General features: G+C 35.9%; 1 protein-coding gene across 3 annotated transcripts in view; it reads right to left on the bottom strand.

The window, feature by feature from the left end:
- ERC1 (ELKS/RAB6-interacting/CAST family member 1) overlaps positions 1–14,971 on the bottom strand; it is a 520,356-nt gene that overhangs the window by 481,659 nt on the left and 23,726 nt on the right. For all 3 annotated transcript variants that reach the window (XM_090273801.1, XM_090273803.1, XM_090273802.1), the window contains exon 2: positions 8,870–9,694. In XM_090273801.1, coding sequence (XP_090129927.1) covers positions 8,870–9,538 — 669 coding nt within the window. In that variant the 5' untranslated portion in view covers positions 9,539–9,694. The remainder of the gene's footprint in view (positions 1–8,869; positions 9,695–14,971) is intronic.

Consider the following 14,971-nt stretch of genomic DNA (forward strand, 5'->3'; position numbering starts at 1 on the left):
TTGTTCTCATTTTAATATCATTACCTCAGACCAACAACAGAAATAATACTGTATACAAAGAAAAAATATATCAATACCTGTCCAAAACTCTTTACCCCAAACAGATAAACTCTAACATACCATTATTTATATTTTTGACAATGACAGTATCTGGATTACAGACACATATCTCATCCTAGATTTCACAAAACAGGAAAGAAAAACTCAATATAAACAGTGAAGAAACTTAACCTGAAAAATATTTCCTTCAGTTATGCTTTTAAGATACTATAAAAATGAAGGATTAAGTTTCTTCATTAGAAAATTTTAGAGCATAAAGGAAAATGTAGAGCTTAACGTCCAAACCCCTGCTTCAGAACAAAAAAATAAACTGTATAACAAAACTATGATAACTTCTCATCATACCCTATGCTGGCAGTACGAGAAAATAAAAATGCATAATTTCTCTTTTTTACCATACAGAGAATTTAAAAACCAATTCAAAATGAAACATACAAACTACTATGCTTAAGCATATATAATGCAACTTTACCAGACGGCAGGTAGCAGGTATCATGGACTCAACACTCAAAAACAGCTTCTTGCTCTGGCCAGTGTAGCTCAGTTGTTTGGAATATGATCACATAAACCAAAAGGTCACAGGTTCAATGAACTTTACAGTATATAAAAGCATACCTTAATAAAGTGTTAGTGTTAAAAAAAGATAAAACCACTTGTTGAATTCTGGTGTGGTTTAAAAAAATCCACAATTATTTTATTTTTTAAAAGTTTATTTTATTCTCATTTGAGAGAGAGGAAGGGGGAGAGAGGGGGGAGAGAGAGAGAGAGAAACACCATGTGAGAGAGAAAGAGCAATCAGCTGCCTTCTGCACGCGCCCCAACAGGGACCAGGCCTTCACCTGGGCACATGCCTGATGGGAAATCAAACCAGCAACCTTTCTGTTGTTGGACAACATTCCAACTGAGCCACACCAGCCAGGGCAAAATCCACAATTATTTTAAAAGGCTTTTGAAAATACTCCTACCTTTTCCAGCTACATATGTATATGAGGTCTGCTTTTCTTCATATACTTCAGGCAAAACAACAAATTGTAGCAGACCATTGAAAGTACTGGGTTGGTCAAAAAGTCCGTATGGTTTTTTCCATAAAATAAAAGACACATTTTTCATTTTCAGCAATCACTTTATTGATTTGGATATTTTGAGTATGTCGGCTATCTCCCATGTGGTAGAACGTTGATTGTTCTCAATTAATGTCTCAACTGGTCTGTCCAACCATCTGGAGCATCGTCCAGTGAGAAATCTCCAGCACGGCACTTCACAAACCACTTTCAACATTTTCAATCAGTCACAGCACCTTCTCCATACACTGCACAAATCTTTTTTTGCATTTCAGTTGTGTTTTTACCTTTCTTGAAATAATAAAGCATAATATGCCAAAAATGTTACTTATTTCTTCCATCTTCAATATTAAAATGGTTACACAAAAATTCACCAATTTTGATGTTGTTGTTTTTTAATGCACACTAATATGACAGCTGTGACAGTATAATCTAACAAAATTCTCTCGAATGAAGTTAAAGATAACTAAGCACTACTAGAGCCATCTTACGGAAAAAACAAACTTTTTGGCCAACCCAATAGAAGCTGATGTGATAATCTGCTATCTTCTATTAAGCCAGACATTAAAAGAGACTTGCAAAATGATTTTTCATTAAAAATGTTATTTACATTTCTATTTAATAAGTTTATTATTTTTAATTATATTAATAACTTTTTAATTTTCTATTTTAGTCCCTAATATGGCAAATATTGATAAGTAAAGCCTACATAAACAAAAGCCAGCCCTGGCTGCTGTGGCTCAGTGGATTGAGCGTCGGCCTGCGAGACAAGTGTCGCTGGTTCGATTCCCAGTCAGGGTACATAACTCGGTTGCACGTCAGGTCCCCAGTTGGGGGCATGAGTGAGAGGCAATCACACAGTGATGTTTCTCTCCCTCTCTTTCTCCTTTCCCCTCTCTCTAAATAAATAAATAAACAAATAAGTAAATTATTAAAATAAAATTTTTAAAAAGCTGCTTGGGGCTCCTTAATAATTTTTTTTTTAAATACAGGTGTCCTGAGGCCAAAAAGTTTGATAATTACCGCTAAAGGGGACCACAGAAGTGCTGAGGGCTTATCCAACACCAGAACAGTTTATACAAGAATGATTTCAAAGGGAAATACCTCACTGCATATCACACACTCTAGAAGTATTCAAGCCACCAATAATGTTAAGAGATGGTATACAGTGTGCATGTCAAGGCTGACCTTTTTTCAGTTTACAAGGTCTCCAGAGATGAAATGAAGCTGGACAGGTGTCATTTCAGCTCAGTATTCTTCACCAGTTGTCAAAATGTAACAGAACTTACCACGAACCTATAACGTAAAAAAGACTGCCAGAACAAAGGGAGGTAGTTTCAATAACCATTATTGCTAATAATATGGAAAAATAAAAGGAACAGATCTATGTGAAAGACTAAGTTTCCAACTCCAGAAAGAAAAGTGAATCCTTTTAGAAAAGCATATGGCAGCACAGAAAATAAGAAAAATACATAGTTCATAAAAGCATTTCTAATTTTGTCCATAAAGGAAGAACTAACTATTTTCAATACAAAGTTAAACATTTCCTTGCTAAAAGCACTTTTTCTGCAATATTTTTCTTTTTAAAAAATTTACTCCAAATTTCTTATTCAAAGGTACATGATCTTCAAGAACTTGCTGTTAACTAAAGTAAAATAAAGGACATCTATTACCAGAAGTTCATTTATTATAGGAATATAAGCTATTATTGACCATTTTTAATGAACAGTAACTTTCAGGAACCGAGAGAATCACTCGAATTATTTTCCTTCAAAGAAAAATACTACAACCAAGATAGAAGACCAAAACACAAAAGTTGCTGGGTGAAAAAATACATATAGAACATGTACTACTTCATTTAATGGCTTCTTGCTTCCTTCCTACTCCTTACTCCCTCCTACAGGAGAGACATGTAGATTGTTTCACTGAGTAAACTAGATCAGTACACTTTCCAACATTAACAAGCACACATATAATAATATCCCTATGCATGTACTTAAGATCACAGTTATTAGTCTCTTATTTCCAAATGCTTATGAAAATTTTCTATTCAAATCATTAAAACTAAATTCACCATTCCTTACTCTAAATCTAATTCTACTTTCTAATCCCTATCCATTTTTCATCAATGGCAAAAACATTTCACCATGGTTCACCGTAGTCTTCTCTCTTGCTATCATAGTACATATCCATATATTTCTTTGAAAATACCTCCTTCTCCATTCCCATTATCCAAATTAATCCAGGCCTTTTACAATAAAATCATTTGCTTTTCTTGCCTTCCTTCCGTCAATCCACTCTGCTGACAGCAATATAAGCTGCTCCTAAATATCTATTGTTATGTCATTCAAAATTCTTCAAATAAGTCAGATTAAGAAAAATATTACAACCTGGCTGGTGTGAACCAGTGGACTGAGCTCCAACAGAAAGGTCGTCAGTTCGATTCCCAGTCAGGGCATATGCCTGGGTTGCAGGCCAGGTCCCTAGCTGGGGGCACACAAGAGGCAACTGATAAATGTTTCTCTCCCTCTCCTTCTCCCTCCTTTCTCCTCTTTCTAAAAAATAAGTATATTATGTCTTTTTTTTTAAATATTACATACCTTTAAAGAATAAACTAAATTATATCTTAATAAAGTTTCATAAAAGGAAAGAGGGAGGGAGGAAACCAAGGATGGAGGGATAAAAAGGAGTGGGAAGGATGGCAGGAAATTCTAAATGGTACTCCATGAAGTACCACTTTACTCCATATCATTTCGGGCATTCTGAAGAACTGAGGGACTCAGTACTCACACAGTTGTCAGAAGTACTCTGGCCTCCAAACAACCGACTCTGGTAGTAGCCAAGGATTACTTTGTGAACTGACTCTTCCATCAAATAGATACGAATTTGTGAGAAAATATATTCCTCCATGGAGTCAGAATCTAAAACCCTAATATTTGCACTTATCTTTCCAGTGTCAACCTTCCAAAGAAAATATCAAAAAAAGAGAAAAAAGACTTCCTTCTACCTGGCTGCCCATCAAATACACTGAGTATAACTGAAATGTCACACATCTTGTCTTCTTTACTTCCTCCAACCATTTGTTATAAAACATGGTTTCTAGGCCCCTCAAATACTCTTCTGGGCAAACAAAGCACCTGTAACATGATGTTAAATTCCAAAGCAGTACTATTTTAAAAAGTAAAATGGAACAACGACCACCCTTGATCAATATTAATGTAACTAAAAACTAAGTTCATACTCTGGTTTCTTTTGCACAAGAGAAAAAGTGGGTTTCCCAACTCATTTAAGCTGCTACCTGCAAAGTTACTGTACATTAGCAATCCCTAAAAACAATTACACGTCACTGGGATGAAATCACACACCAGATTGCACTGTGAAATGCAAGACAGTGGAGGCAAAAAAAAAGACTGCACTCCTCTGGCAAATTCTCTTTATTTCCCCACAAATAAGCCTTCTCAGATATTTGCACATTTTTAATTAAATTCACTAAATCATTTTTCATGGTACTCCACCACATTTCAGATAAGCAAACTTGCCAACTCTACCAGAAGCCAATTTCCAAACCCACTTATATAGCTGCATACATGGCAAGACCCAATGGACGGGTAGCTTAAACTTCCATAAGTCACCCATGAACAAATTTTGCTTCTGAAAGCAACTGTGAACTACACCCAAAAAACATATATCTAGTTTACATCTGATTTAATTTTCTCAGGTCGTTCTGCGTAGTGTCTTTAACATATCCCATATCTGGAACACCAAAAAATATCAAAAATATCTGGAAAATAAACAAGGCCACTGATTTATTCACAAGACTCTGAGTAATCACTCATAATTCATCTCTATGTTAAATCAGAATTATTAAACAGAAAAGTTAAACAAATAGTCCAAGACATAGACCCCAGATTTTAAGACCAGATTTTCAATGACAGTGAAACAATTAGCAACCTCATGAAAAAACTTAAATTCAAATAACGGCTTATATCGTGTGACACATCAAGGTGCAACATAAAATTATTAAAATATTAATAGTCACCTGTGTCCAAACAGTGAGAACAAATGACAAAGAGTCACACAAAGTAAGTTTATTTTTTGTATTTCAGAACTTGAAATTCTCTTGGTCCCTAAATAAATAAAACCAGGATCAAAAAACCTGAATCCTGAATAAAATCAGACCTCAAAAATAAAAAATAAAAAAATACACAAAGCAAAACATTAAACTCACTTGCCACACTATAATATTAAACAGACTGTATTATGACCACATAAAATTCCAATGAAAGTGCTTTAAAATAACTATTTTTAAAATAAGCTTCCAACTAAACTCAACACACAGAAATATTACAAGGCATAATAATAATAAAAGTATGACAATATCTTGTTAGATGTTGGTTAAGGTAAAAAATGTAAATCATCCAAAGCCTTAGCTTTGCTATTCAAGCAAGCCCACAGCTGGATTTTTATTCTTCATCAAGCAAACATATACGAAAAGCCTTCCTCATTGTCAATTTTAAAAAAGAAAGAAGGGCCCTGGCTGCTGTGGCTCAGAGGACTGAGCACCAGCCTGCAAAGCAAAGGGTCGCCAGTTCGATTCCCAGTCAGGGCACATGCCTGGGTTGCGGGCCAGGTCCCCAGTTGGGGTCACACAAGAGGCAACCACACACAGATCTATTTCTCCCTTTCTTTCTTCCTCCCTTCCCCTCTCTCTAAAAACACAGTAAATAAATAATTTTTTTTTTAAAAAAGGGCCTTTCCTGTTAAAACATGTATCGTCCCATCTCTCCAACCACCAATATTTAAAAGTTCAGTAACAAAACCAGTATGAGACATAAAAACAGTTGAGTATTTATTTTAGAAACAATCTTCTAAAAGAACTTCATAATAATGAACCATCCACATTAGGCAATACTAACAAATACAGTTTGACATCTGATACAATTCTAGACCAAGATTTCTGTGGCCCAGCAGAACAAACATTTAGAATGAATCTAAATCCCCAGTCTCAAACTGGAATGGGGAAATTTGTTTAATTATTGTAAATCCTATTAAACCAATCTTCTTTGTAAACTGGAAAATGTCTGATCTTGAGGGCCGTGGAGGGTATAATGAATGCAGAGTTTAATTAAGGCCCACCGCTGGCTCACTATAATCTATTAATTAGCGTTCTCAGTTCTCTATATTTCATTGCAGATCTCACTTTACTTTAAAATTGCACCCTTCGTTTTCTGCACCAAAGATATACAATTTTAGGATTACATGATCATTATAGTGGGTGCAGGAAGAATATATTCCTGCCAGCCTTGGTGTTTAATTAGGGCAAGGGGCGGAATCTAGATAAGGCAGTGTTCACCCTCCTTCAGCACATATGGCTTTTTTGGCATCATGGGCTGTTTCACTGCCGCTAGACTGAAGTGCTAAGTCCCTACTGTAGTCTTTTCAGAAGATTCAAATATTTTGTCTTTGAATGTATCTTGATAATTAGGAAGGAAACTGCTATTGCTTTTTATCCATGCAGCTTTTAAAGTATAGGCATTAATTAGCTGCCTTAATTTCTTGAAAATAAAGAAGTATTCGTTTTTCCTCATTAAAATGAACACTTCCAAGTTGCATGACATTAAAACTATCTTGGTGACAAGCATATTTTCAGCATCATCAAAAAGGTACATTGGAGGCTAGCTAATTCAGTGATAAAACCAATAAACCCAATTTAACTTCTACCAAAATACACTTTTAATTATTTGTATATATATATATTTATATATATATACACACACACTTATATATACACATATTTACATTTATACACACACACAATCTATTCCTAAAGGTAGAACTTTTAAAGGTAAGTATTTATTCATGCATAATTTTTACACAATATTTATAAGTTATAGCTCAGCCACTTTTGGGGTCAATGAAAATAAATTATGATTTTTATATTAATGATACATTTGAGATTGGACAATACTCAAGTATGATGCACTATGATGCTTAATTGTCTAAATAAAGTTCCTCATATTTGTGCACTGATATACCACCAGTACATACTCCAAATTTATCAGTCTCTAAAAGAACCTTATATCCACCAAATTTATCAATCTCTAAAAGAACCTTGTATCTACCCATTTCTAAGACCTATGCTACATTGATAATTTACCACAAGACTAAATTAAGCAAACTCATTGCTCCTCTCCTGATGTTTACAATTCAACACCACACTAAAAAAAGCTTTCAGAATGTACCATTATTTTATATTTAAAAATGATAAACTTTTCAAATTGTACTTCACTTTCTGCAACTTAGATTTTAACTGAAGAAAAAGTATTTCCCCATTCTGTTGTCACATATCATCTGAGTATTTTATCTTGAGCATCAATGATTCTTAAGGTGAGGAGACATCAAAACCACCTGGGTGGCTTTTTATAACTAAACATATCTAAGATTTTATTTTATTTATTTTTAGAGAGAGTGGAAGCGAGAAAGAGAGACAGAACACTGATGTGTGAGAGATGTAGTGATCGGTTGCCTCTTGCACACAGCTGGGGACCTGGCCTACAACCCAGGCATGTGCCCTGACTGGGAATCGAACCGGCGACCTTTTGGGTCGCAGGCCAGCACTCTATCCACTAAGCCACACCAGCCAGGGCATATCTAAGATTTTAAACATCTTTTTTCCACACATATATTCCTTCTTCTGAGCACCACTGTCACAGTTAATAATCATTATGTATAGTTGTCTGTCACAGAAAAAAAGATGAGAAGCACTGAGCCAAAAGTAAGTCTGGGGCTTTAACATACAAAACAATCTAACTTCCAGTAACAATCTTCTTCAAGAAACCAGAACAGTAGTTCTGAATGCCTGAGCTGAGTATTAGTAATAGAAAAGTAAAACATCAACGGAAACCTTAAATTAGATTTACTTCATCAGAGACAGAGAACATTTGTAATTCCTTCTTTACCTCTTAGCATCATTCATGAACACTGCAGAAATCCAAATAAGAAGTTTATTACTTTCTTCATAACTTTTATTAACCTAACCCAAAAATAAAGTCTAATACCAACAACGAGGTAGTAACTTTAAAATTCTCCTTTAATAGTATAGATTTTTTTTAAGAAGACAAATAATTCAAACTTGCAAGTTTAAGGAAAGTTCTAAAAGTATTTTAAATATAAGGTATGATTAAGACTTTAATTGCTGCAGCTTGAATATGATTTGTCCACAACTTTGTACTTATATGTCACTGAATGTAGCATGACTATTGCCAAAACATCAACTATAACCTGGAAGAGGGCAGGAAAATAACAAATGAGTGTTTCTTACATCTAGTAAGATAGCATTTAGCTCCTGAATTGCAAGCCCATGATTATAATGCCTAGTTATCTCATTTATTTCCCAGAAGCAACTAATCACACCAAGTTGCCTTCCTTCCACCTTAAATTTGTTAAAGAACTAAAAAATAAAAATAAAAAGTTACATAAGCATCCTGAAGTTAAACTATCACGACTATCCACAGAAAGAAGAGCTCCTCATTGTTGTCAGGAGGACATGGCAACCAAAAAAAAATCAAAGCACAGAACCAAATCTGAAAAAGACCAAGAAACAGAGGACAGAAAATACTAAATTAAATAATAAACAAAAAGAAAAATAAACCAAGAGGGAATAATCCTAAAAAAAAACAAAAACGAATGGCTTGTTTCACTTATATACATGAATTCAGAGTAAAGGTAAACATACATATAAAACTAACCTGGTTTTCCTCCTGCACAACTCTATATTGTTCCTTCCAAATAGTGATTTTGGAAGCTTCATCTTTTCTGAGGGCTCGTTCTTTCTTCAGCTCTGGGCTCCAGAAGGTCTTGATGCTATTCATTGAAGAACTCAATTTGCTCTCCTTTACTTCCACATCCTTCCGCAAGAGATCGTTTTCCCTTAATACTTCCTTTAGCTGTGTCTGCAGATCCATGATTGTGTTATCTCTTGCCTGACGAAGAGAGTGAGGAACAGTGGATGCCATACTCACAGGAGGGAGGTGATGCTCTCCAAATGCTATGGTGTCACTAGCAACCCCACTGCTGGCTATATTGGGACTACTGCCCATAGCAGTCATCCGAACACCGTAAGGCAGACGTCCCCCAGAACGGCCAAGTGTCATGGTGCTTTTAGGTGTTTCTGAACCCATATTTTCATGGTCACTTAGGTACATAGGGCCAGATGTGGCATAGGCAGCATTTAAGGACTGGATATTTTCCATTGAGAGGGTTTTCCCACTGCCACCTCCAACACTGCTTCCGGAACTCCCACCTGTACTATTGGTTCGACGATGACCCAAGCGAGGGGAACGTGGAAGCCTAGGTGAACGCCCAGGGCTCTGGCTGCTTGGTTCCACCTTCCCAACTGAGCGAGCACTTCCATACATGGTTACAAGATGAATTTAGTTCCCAGGAAAGGTATAAAGCAGAAAGCAAAATATGGAACGCCGTGAGTTTTCTCTATGGCTGTAAGTCTGCTTAAGGCTAATCAGAAATAATGGGTCCTCAGCTGTCCAGTCTTGAAGAAATATTTTACACCATATCTGTAATGAAAAGATTACACAGTAAATCCTCCAATAATAACCATGTCTCTTTTAAGAAACTTTTCATTACCCCCATTTGAGGAAGACCTCCCTTCTATCCTTTATTTACTCATGCATTCAAAATTTATATACAGCACAATTTATTTCATAGTAAACATCATTTTAAAAATATTTCACATGTCTAAAAACTGAATACTGAAACCATACCACTCAAATGGAAAAGAAAAAGTAACTGACAAGGAAATGATAAAACTGAATGCCTGATTATCAAATGAAGTTATTAGAACTAATAATAAAACTCAACAAATTTGTCAGACACAAGATCAATATATAAATAGTAACACGTTCTGCACATCAATAACAATTAGAAAATGCAATTTTTTAAAAATCCACTCAGAATAGCAACCATAAAAACACTTCGATATAAATCTAACAATAATATGCAAGCATTTTTTTTTAATTACAAAACTTTACTGAAAGGACACCTGAACAAAAGGAAAGATATCTATGTTCATAGATGAGAAAACAAACACTGTAAAGGTGTCAGTCCTTCCCCAACTACTTCAAATCCCAATGAAAATCTCTATAGGATTCTTCACATAAGTTTACTCTAAAATTCAAACACAAAAGTACAGGCACAGGAATAACCAAAACAACCTGAAATAAAAAGACAAAGAAGGAATATGTCCCCTAAATAGAAATATGAATCACAGGTCTACGATCCTTTATCTGCCATCCAAAATACAAAAAGATCTGAAAATATGTTGTTGTTTTTTTAATTCACTTAGCAGCAAAACTTGACGTGATCTCAGGTCACTTACTGTTTATATGTATCTCACTTAGTGTGATTATTCTTACACTTCACTGAGAAAACAATGTGTAGGATTACAGAATACTGTATAATGCTCACTGGGTACTCCTGGGAAAAATATCTGGACTCCAAAAATCATGTCTGACCCTCAGGATTTATCATAAGAACTTATATATAGCCTTTTAAAGCTATAGAAATTAAAAGTGTATAGTACTGGCCAGTACTAGCCCAGGAATACAGTCGTCGGCAGCCGTCCGTCTCGAGAGACGATGGTGTAGCTTCTTAAGAGTCTATTTGCACCGCCGAGAATGGCTGTGCAGTCCGACTCGGGAGTGACATAGTATCTGTCTCCTCCCGTGTTGAATCGACATCTTGCGATGACGCTGAAGCTACAGAGCCTGGGCAGGGTAATATGGAGGGTCTGCTGTTGCCCATGCAGCAGACCCCCCCTCTCTTCGCAGCTGAAGGGTCCAAGGGAAAGACGGAGTCGATACAGCTTGGCTTCAGGTGCGCCGCAGGAGTTGCCGGTGTTGACTACAACATCAAACCGCCTTCGGGACTCCGGCTCCGGATTTTCTGTCGGGGTTTACTCCCTTAGCCTTTCCTCTGAAGAGGTATGCCGCAAGGCAGCGGAGGTTTTTTGGAGTCAGAGTTTTCCTTCTCTGATGTGCCCTGACTGGAAGATCGAACCAGCGACACTTAGCTCGCAGGCCGACGCTCGATCCACTGAGCCAAACCAGCCAGGGTCAAGTGAGGGAATACTGTAGTCTAAATTATATATGTGAGTTTTAAAGTCACATTTCAAAACAGTGAGGCAAGGACAAATCATCCAATAATGGGGTCTGAACAACTGGTACTGATAAAAAGCGATCTGATTAAGATCACTGGGGAGTAGGAGAGGCTGTAGGAGGAGTTTGCTGAGGCAGTGGAAAGCAGGCTAGGACGGAATTGGCTGAGAAGCTGAATGCCTCCAGAGCCAATAGGAATAAAAAGAAGGCTGGCTCTCGCTGGGGCTCGGGCTCTCAGGCTCATCTGAGCTTCTTCCCGGAGGGTGCCTGGATAATTGTGCTGCAGCTGCCCACCTTTCCCAACAGAGCATTTTGGATGGGAAGGAACTCTGGGCACAACCTAGGGTCAGGCTGGCCTGGGTTTACTCTTCAGGAGTTCTAGAGGGGGCAGAAACCAGCCATTCTTCCAAAATTGTGTAGCTTTTGTGTATTCTGCTGTTTTAGTTTGTAAACTACCCCTACAGAAACTAAAGGGGAAATGCTAGCAGAACTCAGGTGTTGGAGTTTAGCCTTGATAGTCTTAAGTGATTGAAGCTGTGACTTGATAGGCTTAAGTAACTGCTTTTGAATTGAATAAAGACTCCTTTCCTTTATCACCAAACCTTTGCCTCCGGAATTTTGCCTAGAGGGTGGCGGCAGGCAGCAGGACCACCAACTGCTGTTAGGTAACAGTATCCTTGGAAAAAATAAATCACATCCCTACTTCACAAAATACACAGAAATATAAATTCTATGCACATTAAAAATATAAATTTGAAAACTATTAAAACTGTTAGAATAAAACTTAGAATAATATCCTGCGAACCCAAGTTAAGGTACGGCTTCTTAAACAAGAAACAGAAAGCAAAAACAACTAAAAAAAATTTTTAAGAAACAACAAATACACAAATTATGTCAAAATGGTAAAATATTTTACAAAAAAACACTATAAGCAAAGTTAAAAGGAAAACCAAAAACTAGGTAAAAAAATATATGTAACATATATATAATAGTTCTGTAAACAAAATATATAAAGAATTCCTACATGGGAAATGCCAAATTTGAAACAGAGATGATTAGAAGGGAGGGGAACTTATATTGTAAGGGGAGGAAGTTGAAGGTGAGGGGGAATGTTTGTGGAGGCTTTAGCTTCACTTAAAGATCTTTATACTCACATTACAATAAAGCTTTAATTTTTTTAAAAAAAGGAAAATGTATTCTACAAATTAATAAAAACAAATTTTAAAAATACGTATCATGGCTATCCTACTTTCCACAATTCTCTCAAAGATAATTCAATACAGATCTAAACTAGATCTGTCATTTCCTACTATCATTCTACCAAAGAACTGGCTTAGGTCAACTAACAGGTTTCAGCATATTAACAATACTTTCCAAAAATCCGCTGTTGTGTAGAAGAGACCTTATAAATATTCCTTTATTGAAAATGCTATCCAAGTAAATCACATGGTCTATATATCCTAATTAGATTTTAAAGAGTGTGCCCCAGCCAGGTGCATCATGCCATACACCAAAAGGTTAAGGGTTCAATTTCCACTGAGGGCACATATCTAAACTGTAGATTCAATCCCCAGTCAGGGCACATACAGGAGGCAACTGACCAATGTTTCTCATTTCTTTCTTTATTCCTTCCTTCCTTCCTTCCTTTCTTTTTTTCTTTCTCTCTCTCTCTTTTTCTCTCTTTCTCTCTCTCTCCCTCCTCTCTTCCATGTCTCTCTTCCCACCACAACCCCCGGCTGAGTATTTTAAAACATAGGCTATATATCGTCAGAAATACTCATATGAATACATTGGCAATCTCACTTCTATTGAGTTAGCCAAAAAGTTTGTTCGGTTTTTTCCATAACATGGCCCTAGTAGCACTTTGTTGTCTTTAACTTCATTCAAAACCATTTTGTTAGATTGTATTGTGACAGCTGTCATATGTCATAAGAGCATGCATTTAAAAAAAAAGCAAAATTGGTGAATTTTTGTGTAGCCATTTTAATATTGAAGACGGAAGAAAATACACATTTTCGGCATATTATGCTTTATTATTTCAAGAAAGGTTAAAAACACAACAGAAACACAAAAAGAAAATTATTTGTACAGTGTATGATGAAGTTGCTATGACTGAACGTATCAAAAGTGGTTTTCGAAGTTTCATGCTGGAGAGATCTGGCTGGACAATGCTCCAGGGTCGTTGAAATTGAAGTTGATAGTGATCAACTCAAGACAGTAATTGAGAACAATCAATGTTATACAACACAGCAGAGAGCTGACATACTCAAAATATCCAAATTAAGGTTGAAAATAATTTTCACCAGCTTGGTTATGTTAATCGCTTTGATGTTTGGGCTCTTCACAAGTTAAGTGAAAACAAACCTTCTTGACTGTATTTCCACATGCGATTCTCTACTTAAACATATGGAAAACATTCCATTTTTAAAACAAATTGTGATGGGCAATGATACAATAATGTAAAAAAGAAGAGATTGTCAGGCAAGTGAAATGAACCACCACCAACCACACCAAACAAAGGCAGTCTTCATCCAAAGAAGGTGATGTTGTGTATATGGTGGGATTGGAAAGGACTCCTCTAATATGAGCTCTTTCTGGAAAACCAAACAATTAGTTCCAATTGAAAGCAGCACTTGCTGAAAAGCATCCAGAATTAGTCAACAGAAAATGTATCATCTTCCATCAGGGTAACGCAAGACCATATGTTTCTTTTATGACCAGGCAAAACCTGTTACAGTTTGGCCAGGAAGTTCTGATTCATTTGCTGTATACACCAGAAAATGCACCTTTGGATTTCCATTTATTTTGGTTTTTACAAAATTCTCTTAATGGAAAAAATTAAATTCCCTGGAAGACTGCAAAAGGCACCTAGAATGTTTCTTTGCTCAAAAAGATAAAAGTTTTGGGAAGGTGGAATTATGAAGTTGCCTGAAAGATGGCAGAATGTAGTGAACAAAACTGAATATGTTGTACAATAAAGTTATTATTGAAAATGAAACTTTTTTTTTATTTTTACTTAAAAACCAAACGAACTCTTTGGCCAACCCAAAAGTAGAAACTCAGAATTGCTACAACCCAAATGTCCATGAGCTGATGAATAGGTGAACGAAAGAGACTATCCATACAACAAAATATTATTGAGCCATAAAACAGAGTGAACTACTGATACATGCTACAAAACGAATGAACCTTGAAAACATGCTGAATGAGAGAAAGCAGACACAAAAGGCCTCAAATTATATGGCTGGTTCTATTTACTGTATATGAAATGTCCAAAGAACGTAAATCTATGGAGACAGAAAGTATACAATTGTTAGGGCCTGGCCAGTGAGACATGGGGAGTGACTGCTTATAGGTTCATAATAAATAAATAATACAGGAATAAACTGTTTCATGTACTCACAACTGTAAACCTACCTTGCCCACTCCTGTATATTAAATGAAAGAATAAATATATCTTGTTATCTAAATCTTTAAATACATTTCTTGAGTCTCTCCCTATAAAAGGTAATGAATTTTGTTCATAACCCCCTTTTTTCCCCACTTTTATTGGATTAGTTTATTTTTACTTGTTCTAATGATCAATTTTAAAAATTTAACTAATATAACTTGTTTCTTTTTTTGCTCTATCAGATTTAAACTTTTAAATTTCCACCTCAGTATAAGATGAGGAATCTA

The sequence above is a fragment of the Furipterus horrens genome, unplaced genomic scaffold (assembly GCF_987537825.1).
Source record: "Furipterus horrens unplaced genomic scaffold, mFurHor1.1.pri manual_scaffold_4, whole genome shotgun sequence".
NCBI classification, from domain to species: Eukaryota; Metazoa; Chordata; class Mammalia; order Chiroptera; family Furipteridae; genus Furipterus; species Furipterus horrens.